The sequence below is a fragment of the Pezoporus wallicus genome, unplaced genomic scaffold, assembly GCF_028554395.1.
Source record: "Pezoporus wallicus isolate ANWC-B61680 ecotype Strahan unplaced genomic scaffold, APGP_CSIRO_Pwel_v1 scaffold_3294, whole genome shotgun sequence".
NCBI lineage: Eukaryota > Metazoa > Chordata > Aves > Psittaciformes > Psittacidae > Pezoporus > Pezoporus wallicus.
The window spans coordinates 15,346,618-15,365,293 of NW_026635478.1; the positions used below are offsets into that span (position 1 = coordinate 15,346,618).

An 18,676-nucleotide genomic window follows, 5' to 3' on the forward strand; every position below is an offset into this window, starting at 1 on the left:
GCCTGTGAGTGTATTGCGAGGTGACTTTTCCTCCCCCAACAAATCCCACGTGAGGATTGCAAATCTCCTTACTGAACTCTTGCTGCCCTTATGGTGCAGCCCTGGATGTGCAGCCATAAGCCTTGCTCCTCCCACTACCCTGCTTCCTCCCCATCAGGCACTGAATTCCCAGCCCTCTTCTCCAGCTCAGTAATAACAATAACGTCACTGGCACAACAGCAGGCAGGAAGATGATACATGCAGAAGTACCGACAAACAGCTAATCATCTGACTTAGAGTTCTTATTAAAATGTCAGAGCACAGGCATGTGACAAACCCCATATTCTGGATCTGTGTGCTAGAGAGAGCTGGAAATGGGCTTAGTTTTCCTACCCTCAACTGACAGCACAAAGTGTTTCTCCATAGAGTGTCAAAACAATATACTCTTTCTTAACCTAGAGTGTCAGAACAACTCTGAGCAGGAAGTATATCGCTGTCTGTAGTCAGAAGTTCCTTCTAAAAGGGGTTCCTGAAGTGTTGCCAATGCTGTAGCCATAGAAGCAGGAGATAAAAATACTTGCACCGGTTCTGAAGGCAGGGTTTGCAGAGCGTGCTGTAGCACACAGTGCTCCAGGGGCACTGCTAAGAGCTCTGCAGTGCACTACTGTGAAGTGAACCAGCTTAGGTAGCTAACTGCCTAAAATTCTGTGAATTAAGGACAAAAAATATTAATCATTTGCCGTGTGTTTCTTGGGGGTGGTATCTACCTGGATGTCTTTTGGCAATCCTCTGGAGCTACTGTTCAGCCATGTATAACTCTGGACTCCCTTGGCTATTTCTTTCATTAGTATCTCCACCTGGGTACTAATTTGTGCATCCACAGGCTGACCTTATTTTTAATTTAATCTTTAGCGTGGACTCAGCATATCAAAGCCTCTCTTGTCAGAAAACTTTAGTTTTTAGTCTGAACTGTGATCAAACCATAGAGGGTGTACCTGAAGTCAGTTCTGTTTGATGCCCATCCATGGCAGAGCCCTTGCATGCTGCTTCTGGTGCTTCTCCTGCACCACTCGTGACTCGTCACCAGTTTCACTTGACACTGGATCTATAGCAGCCTCAGGGCCAGTACTAGCACATCGGCCCTGGCGTGAGGGCATAGGGTTAGTCACTCCCAGCAAACAATGGCTAATTGTGCAGATGTTTTCCTTTCCTCTAGAAAAGGACTCTGTATTGTATACACTGAACTGCCACCTCACTGCTCCCTTTTCTGCAACATCTTATTTTTTACAAAGAAGCTGCTCATTCCTCCAGAACTGATTGCGTGGCCCAGCCTCAGCTCAACTTGCATACAAATGATGTTACAAGGGGATTGAGGAACATACCACGTTGTTGGTAAAAAGCAGCAGTAAAGGACACAACCCCAGGTCTGAATAACACAAGTCTGAGATCCTTTTGTTCCATCCAGTAATTTGGAGTGGCCTGTTGGAGATGGGTATCATTGTTCTGTGAAAACAAAGGAGCAACACAAAAGTGGGGCTGGTGGGGTGTTTTTGAAGACTGTTTTCTCAAGTACCATATGTTCTAGGGGAATCTATGGGTGGCGTGGACAACTCATTTGCAGCACCTTTGTCAGTGTATTCGTGTTTCCCTCATGTGGTTCCAGCCCAAATTACAACCTGTGCAGGCTAAACATAGCAGAGGCTGGTTGCTTTCTCCTTTGAGATCACTAGTCCCATGCCTGCTCCAGTCCCACCCTTTTCCCAGTGTTTGGCCAAGGGTTGAGTGAGCAAGCAAGCCAAACCTGAGCTGAGAGTCAGTGAATTGGTTATCATGGCTATCTTCAGTACTTTGTGCATCATTTTCCCCATCTACAGATGGAATACTAGGGCTTGTCTGATGCGTAGGCAGTGTGACAACATGGGTAAAGTCTGAAAAGTGCATGAGGATCTTTGGATCGTAATTATTCATACCAAAAAACCAAACTTGAGCATACCTTCTCTAGCACTCAACAACTAAGAGTGAGACAAGCAAAGTAGGATGTGAGCAGATGGGAAAGGACAGAAGAGAAAGACAAAACTGGCTCTGGTCAAGGGGAAACCACTGAAATTAGCAGGTAAATGCACAGCTCTGGTTATGACTGACCTGTAACTTTTCCCCTTGAAAGTGAGAAAGGAGATAGCAGAGGTGATTTGATGCAGAGGAGGGGAAAACTAAGAATTTGAAAACTTCCCTTTCTATTGTACAACTTAGACAAAAAAAAAAAAAAACAACAAAAAACCCCAGTGTAATTATTTTTGCAAGTTGCTAAAAATCGTGCACTCCTGTTTTGTGAGGCAGGATTACTGCCCCGTGGAGCAGGGCTGCCATCTTGTGTTAAATGCCCACATACCTCGGGGCTGAAAGGCAGTCGGAAGTGGCAGATGAACGTAGGTTCTCCCTGGAAACAGTTGTGAAGGCTTCCAGGAGGTTTCTGGACTTGAGAGTGCTTGACGCATGTTCAGCAAAACTAAATGTCTCTCCTTACTTCAGGCTTTCACTGTGGAGTAAACAAGAGCCTTCTAGGAAATGCTTTGTAGCTTGGTGAAGTCAGTCTTGAAGTAGACTTCAGAGAGCAGCTAATGAAATAAGTCACATTGGTAGATGTTCCACAAACAGCTGTTACTATTATTTCAAGTGTGCCTTGTAGAACAAGAGACATAACCTTAATGTCACATTCATTCCATGCCAGTTTTCCCCTCATTAATGGTATAGTTATGTAATGACAAGGTAGATGTTTGTCACCTAGGAAATCAAGACCCTCATTAAATTCCCACATCATCAAAGATATTCTAGTCATTCAATTTGGCTTTATGCTATCCCCAAAGCTATCTTACCAATCTTCTCTAAAATTCTTTATGGCTGCAACTGAAACAGCAGTTAGGTTCCAAAACCTATCTGGGGACCTGGTCCTTATACTCCTTACCTTCAAAATAACCATATTTGCTGTATTTGACAGGCAAGAAGAGCAGCATATGAAGGAAAGTGAGAATTTGGGTATTCTACTAGGAAGACCTATGTGCACGCTTCAGAAAAATATATCCATGACCTGTGCATTCATATCAACATTAACATATACATGCAGTTCATTAATGGCTGCTTCTTGTGTGATATTTGATGTCTTTCTGTGTTAATGTTTTCAGTTGCTGAACATGGGGTAGAGACAATACTGATGTAATTCAAGAATCACCTTCTTACAAGTACCTAGGCTAAGAAAACATTTTACAGATGGTCTGTACCTATGGTGATCCAAAGAGTTTGATTAATATTTCTGAATTATTCAACATATTTGTATTGCTAAGGAAAGACTCGAATTATTTCTATCTGGGAAATGACTTAAGTGTTTTAAATGGTCTTATTTAATTTGATCTGCTTTTGACAGCACCAGTAACAATAATTAATAAAAGATAAAATATGAATGCAAGAAAAATGTGATCGAGCTTTATTTCAGGGGTAGTGTTATTGCTCCTTCCCCCCCCCCCCCCCCCTTGATCTGTTAGTGCATACATCATCTTTTTAAATTAAAATATAAGGGCTTGTGACTACTATTTCAAAATTGCTATATATCCTATTCAGAACTGAACTGTCTTCATTCTATATAACCTGTAGGGCATTTAAGGCATATACTGCACATATTACCAATGTATTCTGTCTTTTGTTTGCATGCAGACTGTGTTCCTACGCAACTTCTTTTCTTTTTTTTAATGTACTCTAAATGGCATTTTCCAGGAGTTTGGTGTTATTATTTGGTATCAAGACCTTCTCACATGTCTTTGTTTTTCCTGTTGTGAAAATCATTCTGTCATGCCCAGGAAACTTAGGCTGGAGGCAAGCAGAATGAGCCAGCATCTGCAATCTCCCTGCAGGTCAGTAGCCTGCAAAGTGGGTCAGCACCTTGGTCCCGCTCCCTGCTTATTTGTGCAAACTGTGGTGGTTGTGATGTGTGTATGTAATAAATGGACATAGAGAATGTCAATAGCTAATTATCTGAAGGAAGTGTCAAAAGAAGCCACCAAAATATGTTGGATCTGAAAATATATGGATTTTTAGTCTTTTTCCCTTTCTCATTAGACTAAGAAAGCTAATCTGATATTCCTAGCCCTGCTCAGAAAAATTAGTCTCTGCATGTAACAGTTCTGTATTATTTGCCATTCAGTAGAAACAGGCACTAGTGTCCTGGGAGGGCTGGCTGGGCATCCTTGCCCTCTGCAGATGCCTGCAGTTTCTCCTCTGGCACTGGATCCAGGTCTGGCACTTTCTGCCCTGCCTTGGCAACTGTGAATCTGCTCATGCGCAGAGCCTCTTCGTAGACTGGAGGAGTGTCTGATGCCGAGAGGGATGGTGTTCCCTGCGCAGCGTTATGGGAGTGTGCCACTGCTAATATCCTCCTGGCAGCAGGCCCAAACACAGAGTGGAGAGCTGAAAGGGAGGAGACAAAAGCTGTTTGCCTCATCCTGAGAGCACCATGTGATAGAGGAGGACGAATATATCTGCAGCACACTGGCTTTTCTCTCCCCACAACCTAAATGTTTGACTTTTCCTGCCCCTTCTTTCTTCCCTAAAAGAGGTGCGTTTGAACACTCCTCAGCAACATCCCACAATCAGTCCTTCCTCAAATGCCACCAAGGCTCTTAGCTGCCCCATTTCCGGCCAAACATGTCTCACAGCTGATTCACTATCTGGCTGCATTTGCTACATGAAGTCTGGTGAACACCTTAATTTGTGCTATGTACAGATGCTGCTTGCCCTGCATTCTGCCATGAATTCCCTCTGTCAGCCTTGGGGTGCTGCAGTCAGTGCAGGCCCTCACTTCAGGGTGGACGGAGGTCCCCAGCCTCTGTCAAAGCCAACTCACAGGTAATGGTGCTCTGGAGGGTGCTGTCATGATCAAAAGCAATGACGGTAACCTCATAGGGCTGAGGACCTGATTCCTCTCCTGTGTGATGGCAATGAAAACAGCATCTCATGCATATGGAAAGCAGGCCACACAGGAGCAGCAGCCCACCAATCACCACAACCAGCCTGGAAAGGGAGAGGACACAGGATTAGGACAGAAAGATTTTATTTGCAGGGAACCTCTTAATGTCTTTCCCTGCATAAAGCAAGGATAATTTCAATGCAAGGTAAAGTCTAGTCATCTGGGGCCTTGTCCAGCAGAGTTTGGACAGTCTCCAGGGATGGAGATCCCATATGCCCTCCAGGAACCTGTTTCAAGTGCTGCACCATCCTGAGGGGAAGCATGTTTTTCTTCTGTCTTATCAGATTTTCCCTGTATGTAGATTAGTCAGTCAGCTTAGGTCCTTCTGCAGGGGCATCTCTGACAAGGCTCTGGCTCTATCTTCTCTCAAGATCCACTTTTGGTAGTGGAAAACTGCAATTAGGTTGCTCCCTTAGCCTCCTCCACACTGAACAAACCTGGTCCTTTCAGACCCTCCTCATATGTCATGTCCTTTGGACCTGTGACTATTTTATTTGCTCTCCAGTGGACTTGCTTCAGTTTGTCAACATGTCCGTTGTACTGGGGGACCAAAACTGGACTACACATTTCATATGTGTCCTCATGAGTGACAAGCAGAGAGGAAAAATCATCTCTCAATCTGCTGGCTATACTGATCAATGAAGCCGTGTAGATGTCCGTCTCTTTTGATCTTATCCTGATGAGAATTACTAAAGAATCGGACTAAAATTACTTTTAAAATGGGTGTTTTAAAGGGCACACTGTGCCACAAATTATTTACTGGCATTGTTAATCAGACTAAATTAATATGTGGAATAAAAAAGGCGTCTGGCACATCAAGATTTGTTCAAGACAATGTGATATGTAAGGGGTTGCGTTGCTACTGCAGACTGTTAGAGCGTCCCAAGGAAAAGTGGGAGGTGGCATCACACTTGAGCAGGTCACATTTAATCCCACTGTTTGCTACTGGAATTGCCCAGAGATGCAGATTTTTACAGTAAATGTATGCCATCTTACCAGATATACCACAGATGGTCCCACTCCGTACCTGAACAGCTGAGGAGGAGAGGGTACAATAAATAGTTAGCCATAGAATACAAAATATGTGGGAGGATCTCTATCATACACTCTTCAGGTTCCTCCCGTGCTCCTTAATTACCATCCACCTTCTAAAGGGCACAATGATGAGAAACTTACTGTGCTTCGTGGAGAATAGAGTTGACCAACCTCACCAATCTCCTTGATAGACTTTCCCTTCTGTTTGGCTTTATCTCTTTGTTGTTCTCCTGATATTTATGCCTGCCCAAGTCTGTTTACAAAACTTAGGGATCTGCATTCACATTTGCTTTTGTCAGAATATAATTTCTGTTATTCTTACAAATGACATTCCCTGGAGTAATATTCACTAAAGCAATATATTTCAAACCATTTTTTTCAAGGAACAGTTGATTCCAAATTCATAATCTCAGCCAATCAAAATGACACCAGAAAGCTCTTAACTATTACAGTTACACAAATAGGTAGCAGGAACAGTATGGCATGATCAGTATGTTGTTCAATAAAATAGTAATTAATACACTTCATATTCAAAGAGATGGAGATTTTATGTGAGTTTTCAGTAGCTGCAGTTAAATAAGCTGCAGACATCACATTGTCAGCCATCACATCATAACAGTGACGTCTACTATTGCTTTTGTCTGTAATTGTCTTCTTAAAAAAGTGTAAAATAGACAAGTACTCACAGTTCAGTGTTGAGACAGTTTTCCTCACCTCTGACTTGGGAAAACTAGAAGGGGAAAACCAAACAAGACACAAATAGTGTGAATTAAGTTTGTCATATACAGCTTTGTTACCTGGATCGTTACCAGTCTGAATCTCCTACCGTAAGGACTTATTGTTATTTATCTTTCTTTGTATGCATCAGAAATTTTGCTGTAGTTTTGAAGTAACTGTGATACCAACTGCATTGTTTCATATCTTAACTTCCTGTAGTCATTAAAATCCGACTTAGCACTGTTCCCAGCACACACCCCATCTTATCTTCACGCTCACCACAGGTTTCCCTCTCCCCTTACAGATGTAGATCCTTCTTCATGCTCAAATATTAAGAACCTTTAAATGTCCTGCTTCATATTATATATGCATATATATATATATGCATATTTATTCATATTATGACTTGAATTCTGCTCAGACCCTCCAGCACTCCTATCTTTCTAATTTCTTTGGATACCCTGATCTCTGTGTTATCATCTCTGGAATAGCAGCAAATATTCTTCTTTTCTGCATGTCTGCCTTTTATATGTCTAGTTCTTTCTAACATCAGGGAAATTATTGTGACTGTCAATTGCTAATGATCCTCCGTCTTTCTAAGGTAACTTCATAACTGAGCAGAGATCCCATGAAAAGGAACCTGAGATGCGACTTACCCATAAGAAACACCCTAAACCAAAGCATATCATGACTGGGCTATGCATCCCTGTAGGGCTGGTAGTTCAGTGGCCTCTTGGTGTCTCAAGCTGTTCTTTGTCTTCTTGTCCTTTAGTTTCTGTTCTTCCTCACCAGTCCACTGATCAGAAGAAGGAGCAGATTTCTTACTGTGTGTTGAGGCCAGTTTCTTCTTCCTGTTCTATCTCTTCCTCTCCTCCTCTGGGTCTATTCTTCTCTGCCCTTCAGGTTTTTGCTTTCTCTCTTTGTCACTGGCAATTCATGTTTGTTTCTGTTTGTCTCCTTTTGTTATTTTCTGGGCCTGCTTCTCTCCCTCTTTTGAAGAGATCTCTAAAGCCTTCCAGTCAGATCAGGAGAAAAGCGGTCGCTACAAGTTCTTATTTCAGATGTTGAACTAGTTCAGTGAAGGGCATCATGAGATCTCTGCAGACCTGACCCTTCCCTTCTGTGAGCAGAAAGGGTCTCTGAGTTTGTTCATTCCCAATTATTCATCTCCCCACCCATACCCTGAGGGTAGGTGGACTGAAGGTCATGTTACTGACCTGTTTAAATGAAGTTTAGATTCCTTTCCCTCCTGCAGTACCGTTTCTGTCCCTGCGCTCACGGTGTCCCACCTTTGTGGATCCAACCTATTGACTTTAGCCGTAGGGTCAACATACAGAGTGCATGTTACAAGCAAGGTGTTCCTGCTGAAGTGAAAGAATTTTCAATATAATAATTATATACAGCATTTTATATGGAGAGTTATATGTATATATGTGTATATGAATGCAGCAGATATGCACATATCTGTCCTAGGTTCAGCTGTAGCATTTATTTTTTTCACATCTGTGCATATATATCATAGGTTGTATCATATATGTATGCATATGCACACACACACATATATATGCATATGCAACACATCTTGTATCTCCTATTATAAGGCTCCTCCACCATCCCTCTTACCTGAACTTCCTGCATGGCCAGCCAAGTCCCAGTGAGTGGTGTACATTACAGGGAATACATGTTGACCTGGACACTATTTGTCCTGCAGCTGGTTATAATTAGTAGGCTGCATTCAATGAACCATTAATTTTCTCTCCTGTAGAGCTGCTTTAGTTTTCTGTTACAGCTCATGGCTATTCAGAGTGTTATTTACATGCATATAATTGTGTTCACCTTCTCTTTCGAATAGCTGAGAGAGAAAGAAAATGCTCTGCAGTAATGGGTTACTATTTGTGTTTGGGAACCACCTGGGACTGGTACATTAATATATGTTAAGGGCAAGATAGCAACTAGAGAAACTTGTTGCCCCGTGTTGCAGTCACAATGCATTCACATTAAACTGGTGAATCATTAGCCCTGGTGATGCATTTTAGAGTTGCAGAGCAGGACCAATGGATTCATGAACATAATGTACTCTCTCAAGGCAGGCTAAAAAAAGTTTACCATTCTTTAATTATAAAAGCAGTGGTGCAGTATAAACATCCCTTAGCATGAGTTTTTCTTTCTTTCTTTCTATCTATCTATCTATCTATCTATCTATCTATCTATCTATCTATCTATCTATCTATCTATCTATCATCTATCTATCTATCCATCATCTATCTATCATCTATCCATCCATCCATCCATCCATCCATCCATCCATCCATCCATCCATCCATCCATCCATCCATTCATCCATCCCACTCAGTTACTAGAAGAAGGCTTCTGAGACCTAGTGGACAAATAAGAAACAGAAACATGAAGTATTTGCTTTGTATTTATATGAGAATTGCTCAATACTGTTTTTGTCTCTCACCTTCTTTGTCTTTCTCCTTAAATGCTTTTGTGTATTAGAAGAGTTTTAGAAGAAAAGACCCAGCAGAACTGTAAAGTAGCCTTTCTTATAGGTATAACTTTTAAAACTAGTAGGATTCAATATGGAAAGAAAGTGCAAATTTACAATGTTTTTCCGGGCCTTTTTAATGTCAGTGTGATAATTCAGTAAATTATCACTTGATTTTTACCTGAAATTCATAAGGATTTCAAATTCTAGGAGGATTAAACTGGAGAAATATCAGATAAAGTGATAAAAAATTTCTCTAAAGAAAAAGCATTAGTGTGACATAAAATAGTGACCCCTCCTGTTAAGTGCATATCATAACTCATTCTTGATGAATCTTACTGATCACTCTTTTCCTATTCCTAGGGCATTGCCATTAATACTGTGCTTCCAGTAATCCACCTATGGCCTTGCTAGGCTATCATTCAAGAATGCTTTAAATTTCTTCACATTACCCTGGTATTTTGCCTCAATTATATCTAGTCTATCTTTATTTGCTTTATGCTATATTGAAGTGACTTTTTCATATTTTCCCCTTACCACCTTTCAAAAGGTTTAAAAAAAGTGATCAGACTTTTAGAGAATTGCTAAAACAAAAATATCTCATCACTGACTTTTACTCTCTTCTTTGTTTTTGTTTAAAATCTTAGAGTCCATTCCATAGTCTGTGAGTTGAACATATCCTTTCTTGGATGCCAGAGAAAGCAGATTATGGTCTGAACAGAAAATACTTGTGTCCTCTCTGCTTCCCTCTTCTGGTTGCATCAAGGGATGCATCTCAAGCCAGTTTAATTTTCGTTTCACAGGTAGCACGATCTTAACTGGGAGCAAAGCTTCCTAATGAGCTGAAAAACTGCTGTTGAACTGCTCTCAGAAGTTGTTGAGAAATTGCTGCTTGTTCCCTGTTACTCTTCAAAGGAGTGTTCTACTAGAGCCAGCTTGATTAGTCATCCCCAATGCTTCCCCATGGACATTTAGAAATATAAAGTATGGAAACACATGTGGGGCCCAGAAGAACCCTCAATACTTCTACAGGTGTAGTAAGACACCTTACTTATTATCTATTATGTAAGACACATGATTATCAAAGCTTTCATGTATTTTACACTGATTGTTAATAATCCAAAAGGGCTTTGTTTCTTGCAAAGCAAAACCAAATCCTTTTTCAATAAACTGTGCATAAAGTAGCAGAACACTTCCCTCCCACATTTCATGCAGTCATAATTTAACCACAACTGGCAACTAAGCCCCACACAGCTGCTTACTCACTCCTGCCTGGTGGGATGGAGGAGAGAATCAGAAGAGCAAAAGTGAGAAAACTCGTGGGTTGAGATAATGACAGTTTAATAGGTAAAGCAAAAGCCACACACACAAGCAAAGCAAAACAAGGAATTCATTCACCACTTCCCATCACTGGCAGATGTTCTCCAGGACAGTAGGGCTCCATTATGCATAACAGTTATTTGGGAAGACAAACACCATCACACTGAACAGACCCCCCCATTCTTTCTTCTACCACCAGCTTTATATGCTGAGCATATCCCATATCATATGCTGACGTCATATAGTATGAGATATCCCTGGGGTCAGGTGTCCCAGCTGTGTCCCTTCCCTACTTCTTCATACCCCCAGCCTGCTCATTGGTGGATAGGGTGAGAAGCAGAAAAAGCTTTGACTCTGTGTAAACACTGCTCAGCAATGACTAAAACATCCCTCTGTTATCAACACTGTTTCCAGCACAATTCCAAAACATAGCCACATATTAGCTGCTATGAAGAAAATTTACTCTATCCCAGCCAAAACCAGCACACATGCTCTTTCCACACTGGACATATGTAGGACATAAGGGTTACCTCTCCTTGACAGAAAATGTGACAGAGGTATCAAAATCTCTGTCTCCAATGAGCCTTATGCAGCTCATTGAAGGCAACATAAGGCAATCCTGAAAATTAATATTTATTTGTCTCTATTTGTCTGCCCAAATGCTAGAGTCTAAGTCACTGCACTTGCTTTTTCCATGGTAAGATAAGTCAGTGAATGTCTTCTGCCCGGTACCCAGGGAGCTCTATCTCCAGTAGCCTGGGCTTAGCAAAGCCCTGGTGAGGTGTCGTGCTGGAGGGCTGTGTTCTGTGCTCATGCTTGTTCCTGAGTTGACAGCTGGTGAGAGCAGCAGTTCTGGAGCTGTGTGAAGTAGAGCCATATGAAGTAAAACTTAAAATTCAGATTTCATTCCTGTCATTTTGCCATCAAACCTAGAAATACCAGGAAATGTAGGACCAGTTAAGTTTCTCCATCTTATTCCTAGTGCACAAATTTCCAAAGAGTATGGTGCAAGTGCTAAAGGTGACATCCCTTCCTGGATGCAGCACCAGCCCTAGAGGAAATGGTATGCTGCTATGCTCTGTCAATCACTCTTGCTAAACGCAGTGATTATCACGTGCCTGTGCCTAGACTACTTCCAGCCCAGAGCAAGTCCAGGAGCACAGCATCATACTCTGGTGCATGAATTTTCTACCCAGACTCCCCATTAGTTCAGGAGATATCTTCAGCTTATTGCCTTTTGCAGTGCAGTCATACCTGGAACAGCAGATGGGAAACCCGGATTAGTTTCTTTGTGTCCTAGGAATGGGCAATGACTGTGACAGGTCAGTGTGATACCCCATTAAGACAAACGTGATGTGTGTGGTTACAAACAATAAATAAAGGGTATCAGGATGTTGCTCACTTCATTTTGGCACCAGTTCTCCTGTGCCACTTGAGGAATCAAGGAACCCTTCTCACTGAATTTACTGAATATTTATCACTGTATAATAAACCCAGGAAACAAACACTCCTGCTACTGAAAAACTTCAAGGAATTGTTTAGACTCAATCAAAAATTAATGTAATTTCCTTTTCACATCTCCCCTTCTTTTTTATTTTGTGGGTTGTTGTTTTGTTTTTTTTTTTTCTTACAGAAAGGATGTACTCAAATTAGGGAACTCTAGGCATCTGTTCCAGGAACTGAGAACTGTAAGATTTCCATGCCCCATTGAAGTTTTGCATATGCAGAGGAGATTTAAATACTATTCTGGGACTCTGCTGCATGTAAACAACCCCCAGTATCACTGCGTCTTAAAATCCTTTAGCATGAGCAAAAAAAAAAAAGCAACATTCATCTTTTGCATGAATCACTCTCTTAGCTCTCAATGACACTGATGGCTCGCTTCATCCCAGCCAGATCAGATTATCCCTATTTCTCCTGTGGGACTAATTAAACTTTTGAATTCTCATGTAACCTCACCAGAAATGAGAAGTGAAGAAGTGACCTATGCAGACCTGAAATTCATGACACTGGAAAAATCTCAGGACCAGGAGCTCCAGACTGCCACAGCAAAAGGTAATGGTGGTACTGAAGGGGGAGTTCTCTCCAAGGCAAATTCTCACCTTGGAGAACATTTCTGATGTGGTGCTCAAAGGAGGATGTCACCTACCAAGAAGAATCTGGCTCCTGGGAGCCCTTTGGATTCCAATCTTGTAAGAAATTGGAGGGAGAAAAGAAAGAAAGCAGGAGATTAAAAGGAATAGAAGGGTGGAGAATGTGAAAAACTGTTCCAATTTGAGAGGAGAGATATAAATAAGGTTGTGGGATACAGTTAAGTAAAAATAGACATATTCCATTTGGACATTAAGTGTCAGCTCCTGGAATTTAATGAAGTATCTGCCAAAGGGAATTTGCAAGTCTTTCAGCTTTACTCATTTAAATCTGACAAACTGAAAGTAAATGCCAGGGAAAAAGATGTTTTCTCTCAAGGAAATGAATAGATGGACAAATACCTTTTTGTACTTTAAAATCATAAAAATTATGCTACATAACTTCACAGAGGAAGGGAGGAATGTGACTGATTGCAAAGCTATATTCTTTATGCTTGCATTAGTGCTTTAGGGCTGCTCAGTGTGGAAGGTAGTGGCAAAGCAATGGGAATATTATATTCCAGCCTGACTAAATGTCTGGTGATGAATTTGATAAATTTGAATTTATCTAGTAGATTAAAAAACTCTTTCTGAGGGAAATTTCCCCTTATTGACTAGCCAGTGATTATCTCATTTCCACTTTTTAGGGCATCCTTGAGTTTTATCCTTGGAAGCTGAACCTGAATGCCCAGTAATCTAGTAGGGTTCTTTGGTTAAAGGTTTAGGGAACACAGGGAATAAAATGCAGAAATACCACAGGTTGATATGCTGCTATTTCTGCTGGTGACTTCAACATAATATTAGTATTCCTACTGACATTTGAGACTGGGCTCTAATAAAAGAACACAAAAGTCATAAATTGGAAGCAGTCCTTTCCCCTGAGTTCTGGGTCTGTGTAAATTCACATGGGCACTTGCATTTGCCCATATTGCAAGAATGGGCGTGTGCATTTCCAGGTGTGAGACAGTTTCTGTGAATCTGTGTCTTGTTCACATCTACATACACTAGTTTCAGGTTATTTTACAGGGGCCTGGCTTTCACCGGTGACTATTTCTGAGGTTATTTTCTGAAACAATGAATTCATTCCTTCTTGGCAGGTTAGGCACTCAAAAGTAAAAATACCCTGATATCTGGCTACGTATGAAAATTTCAGCCATGTTGTAAGCACAAATACTTCCTTGATGCTCTTTCCCCATGTCTGAAATTCTGTGCTGTTCAGCCTTATTTGTCCAGTTCATTTTCTCTGGAAAGATCCTGGCTAAGTTAGTCTCCATGACTTGCTCCATTTACAGCCCCCAGCTGCTAAGGAGTTGGGGGACTGGCAATGGCCTAACAAGGGGACAGTTTTCATAATGTAATACTGCACACCAGTCTGAAACTCAGGAATTCACTGGACTGACTGCCGTTCATGTTGTCTTGTGCATCATAGGATCTGCAGATAAAAAAAGATGAGAGGTTACTGTTCTTGCTGCCTTTGCTTCTTTTTGTCTGCCTCAGATTGCCCCAGCCCATCTTCCTGTTGGCGACTGGCTACAGTGATGCTTGGGGTCTTCTGCCTAAGTTCAATGGCAGCTGCAGGAGTCTTGGCTGCCAAGTGTAAGTATGGTCACAGAAGGAATGTTCAGAGTTCAGTATGAGCAACTAAAAGCCTAGGAAATTGGTTAAGGAAGAGGATTAGCCTAGGAAATTAATGATGCAAAAAACCTGGCCCTTGCTGGAAGAGTTTACCCACTCAAGAGACCTCCCAGTCTTTGAAATTGGGATGTATTATGTCATGCTTATGGGTGTGCACAAACTGTAAGTAGGTCAGGTATATTCAGCTATGGGGAGGTATGTGTGTCTTTGGTAAGTTTATTCAGGTTGCATTGGGCAGTTTAGCTTTAATATTAATGGAACAATTTCTTTCTTGTTTTGCTGCGATTCAAGTCATCCTGGTCTCCCACCTTATGCATGAAAGGCATGAAAACTTCACCCTGCAAAAGGCAATTGTGGAAAGCCTCAACCAGCAGCTAGAGCTCCTCCAGGCTCAGAATTTGAACTTGACAGAGACTGTAAAGCAACTTGCCACCCGCAGAGGTACACAGTGGTGGAAAGATGATCTTTGTATTGCTTATGGTAGACGCAGATTGATTTCTTTTTCTTTTTCTGTCAACCATACTGGAAGGACAAATCTCTAACATAACCCTGAATGGTTGAATTTAAAAAAAAACTTCAAGCTGCATTTCTATTTTGATAATTGTTTTAAGCATCAGTCTTTCTGAAGTATGTTTATCAAATTTTTATAATGGAGATGGTTTATACCTCAAACCAACTATTTTAATTCAGAAAATACTACAATTATGACACTTTAAAAACAACAACAAAACCCAAGTATTTCTAATAGGAATTAATTAATTGATGATTCATTGATGCTACTGCTGCTTCTTTCACAGTTGGTTTCAGGAAATTATAGTAAAAATATTTTGATGGAAAATTCCTACTGGCTTTAATTGTTTGGAAAGCTTTGAAGACAGCTTCATTGTGTTATGCAGTAGTGGGTGCAGCAGTGTAAGTACTGCTGCTCTCTACCAAATGTGATTGTAATCACTGGCTTTAACAGTTTACAGACTTTATGCAGAAGGTAATTTTTTTTTCTTTTTTCTTGTGCAAAATAATGATGTGAAACTTTAATGATGTATAAGCTGAATATCATGGATTATCATATTGCAGAGGGTAAAGGATCATAATAAATTAGCATCTTGTGAGAGAGTGGCAAGGTTATCATCTGTGTAGATGTCTGCATTTCAATTTAACACAAACCATAAGGTACTTGTAAAAGTCAGGTGCACTGTGCTGTTACCTATTGCCATCCAGCATCAAGTCCTGAAATTCCCAGCTGGCACTGGTTTGCTACAGTATAAAATGGTCCTGTGAACTGGAGAGCCATGAACATGATTCATCCTATGGTTGGGACCCAGTTCCCAGAGGTCTTCAGAATACTTTAGCTGACAGGCTTTCTTGCTGCTTGCAATTATTTTGGTTTCCAGCTAGAAATGGAGTTCCCCAAATGGTGCAGGAGTGAAAGAAAAATCCAACATTTTGAGTTCCTCCTGGCTTCAATACTACTCAGGGTTTCAACAGGCAGCTAACAGAATAATGTGGCAGAATAGAGTGCAGCTGTCTGAAAGGCATTTTCTTTAACAACAGTGGGCTCATCTTTCACTTTGGCTGGCTATCCCTATCCAAGATCTGCACACTGAATCCACAGCAAGCATGAAATGCTATAAGAAAAGTTAAAGAATAAATTGAATTGTAAAGCACTTAGCTGTTAAGGTCCTTCCCAACCCTAACCATTCTATGATTCTCTGATTCTATGTTAACAAGGTTAAAAGTATGTTCACATGAACAGAGATGCACCCATATGACTGAAAGTCTAGGGATTTTTTTACATCCACCTAGATCCATGTCCGTGCACATGGCACAACCTTCCAGAATTTCCTCTATTTGTATTTTACCAGCACCTCCAGGATTCCTGGTCAGATTCAAAAAAATCTTTATTATTTGTTTTTTTCTGATTTTCATTTAGAAATGTTTTTCTGGTCTTCTGGCAACTGGATTTATTAAGTCTCCAATGAAGATGTGAATTTATCTGCAGAATAAAGGAGGAATTGTTGCTCCTCTGTGATAGGCTCTGCACTGCTCTAGTGATCCTGCAGGGATCCACTAGACCACTAGAGATTGCTGTCACTGACAAACCTGATCAGGTACTCCGTTGTTTTTAAGGACATAAATGTCTTCCTTGCCCTGAGAACTGGCTACAGTACGGGGAGAACTGCTACTTCTTTTCAGAGGAATGGAAAACCTGTCAAGAAAGCAAGGCAAAATGCTCGGCTCTGGAGTCCAGACTTCTTAAGATAGAGAGTAAGGAAAAGCTGGTAAAGATATATATATTTTTCTCTCTACAGTCTTCATTTTACTGTGGCCTAGGCAGCCATTCCATCCTTCCACTGGTGCAGTATGCTATGGCATGTGTGTGCTGGACCAGGGACAAAAACTGAGCATGCCCCTTTGGATTCCTCCTGCCTGTACTGTGGCTGCACCCTCCCTGGTGCCTTTCTACTGGCTTCACAGGAGACCCAACTTGGGTCTATGTCTAGATCCCGTCCCACCTCAGGGCAAATATAACTGAGCTAGTAGTACTGGTTGGCAACTCTTCTGTTTTCTTACTAGGGCAAGCTATTTAGCAAATGTCAGAAGCCTGTCCACAACTAGAAACCTCACCAGCTTGGCCAGCTCCCTGGCATCTGCTCCCATATGAGCAGAAGAGGATCTGTATCTTTTTCTGACTGTTACATTGTAGGTGAAGTAACAGAAAAAGCACAACCAGAAGAGCTCTTGAGTGCAAAGGAAGTTCTACCCAGACCCTTGATGGCAATGGGTCTCTTCATTTGGGACTGCAGCAATAGGACAAAGGGTTGTGGGTTCAAAGTTAAACAGGGGAAATTCAGATTAGATATAAGGAAGAAGTTCTTTACTGTGAGGGTGGCGCACTGACACAGGCTGCCCAAAGAAGTGAATGCTCCATCCCTGGCAGTGTTCAAGGCCGGGCTGGACAGAGCTTTGGGCGACATGGTCTAATGTGAGCCATCTGGATTGGAACTAGATGATCTTAAGGTCTTTCTCCAACCCAAACCATTCTATGATTATGTCTTGAACTCTATGGTTTTATTGTCTGTATTTTGAATTTCTTGTGTAAAAGGATAGCAAATGATTCAAAGGCCTTTTCCTGCCTGGCTTATGCAACCAGAGCGTTGGAAGGAAGTTGTTATCCTATACCCATTACCCAGCTTATGTTCTAGCTTTGGTTATCTCATCTGAACTGTGGTTTTAGCTGAGAACTATGAAAGCTTTTAGGAGGTTCATTTTCCCTATGTCCAAAACAGCACTGATGGCCAGAAGTAGAAGGCAGGGCCCAGATTCACTGGGGAAACAGGTGTGAGCAGCTCACTTTCATTTGCCTCTCTGCTTTTCCAAATCATATGCTGTTGTGACTGAAGCAGGGATGTGATCCACAGGCTCTGAATTTCCCCACAGGACTTCATAATGCGATTAGCACTGTCTCGCAGTTCTTCCATTTTTTGGATTGGGCTGTCTCGCAACAGAGCCGAGGGGACCTGGCTGTGGGAGGATGGATCAGCTTTCTCCCCTGATTTGTAAGTCCTTACACAGATGGGAGCAGACCATGTCCAGGCATATTTGTTCTGAGTCAGAAGCAGCAACCTTTAACTTCCACTCAGTAATGGCCTGTTGCCCTGCCTGCTTGTCAGCAGACAGGTTCCCCAACATCATTCACTCATCAACCTAGGCAAGCCCCCAGCAGAGAACTTATGGGTCAAATGGGTAGCAGCAGTCAGGAATTATTGTATCAGCCTGTGATTTTTTCATGGGCTGATGAATATCTCTGCTATTTTTTTTTTTTCACAGGTTTCAGATCCAACGAGCCAGCTCGAGTCCTTCTCTAGACTGTGTGTGGCTTCAAGGTGCAAACATAGACACTGCACGGTGCGGTGAATACAAATTTTACGTCTGTGAGAAGGTGGTGGATCCTGTGATGGTTGAGCAAGTGAGCTACTCAGACAGGCACTAGGGTGCAGAGCTTTGTAGAGAGCCCAGTCCTGGGATATACTCACAACAGTGGGGGTGAGTTCTGGCCCAGAATTTGCAAGAGTCAAAACATTATCCTGAGTCTTAGCTCAGTCAGAGTCCTTGGGCTTTAATTAAAAATAACTTAATTTCCTCTTTTTTCTTTCAGCCCTCACATTCCTATGCAAACACTTCTCATAAATTCCTTTGTAAATGAAACAAAATTAAGTATGTGATTCTGGAACTCTATTGTAAAGATTCATACCTATCTCCCAGAAACAGGAATCAATGACAGCTTATAAGAGCAACCCATAATGTTTTCGAAATCTATCCATTGGGTATTCACAGATGTGAGCTCCCAATTTACAATAG

At 41.5% G+C, this 18,676-nt stretch overlaps 2 protein-coding genes across 2 annotated transcripts; one reads left to right on the top strand and one right to left on the bottom strand.

The window, feature by feature from the left end:
• Nucleotides 1-4,155: 4,155 nt before the first annotated feature.
• On the bottom strand, nucleotides 4,156-7,887 carry TMEM52B (transmembrane protein 52B). Its single transcript, XM_057429764.1, has 5 exons — nucleotides 7,402-7,887; nucleotides 6,715-6,758; nucleotides 5,990-6,028; nucleotides 4,871-5,037; nucleotides 4,156-4,434 (listed from the first exon to the last, which is right to left on the bottom strand). Exons 1-5 carry the CDS (start codon nucleotides 7,447-7,449, stop codon nucleotides 4,184-4,186), a joined length of 549 nt encoding a protein of 182 aa, XP_057285747.1. The 5' UTR covers nucleotides 7,450-7,887; the 3' UTR covers nucleotides 4,156-4,183.
• Nucleotides 7,888-14,345: 6,458 nt separating this feature from the next.
• LOC130610112 (oxidized low-density lipoprotein receptor 1-like) lies at nucleotides 14,346-18,335 on the top strand. The gene is made up of 4 exons (XM_057429722.1): nucleotides 14,346-14,758; nucleotides 16,445-16,596; nucleotides 17,756-17,874; nucleotides 18,146-18,335. Exons 1-4 carry the CDS (start codon nucleotides 14,515-14,517, stop codon nucleotides 18,306-18,308), a joined length of 678 nt encoding a protein of 225 aa, XP_057285705.1. The 5' UTR covers nucleotides 14,346-14,514; the 3' UTR covers nucleotides 18,309-18,335.
• Nucleotides 18,336-18,676: the final 341 nt, after the last annotated feature.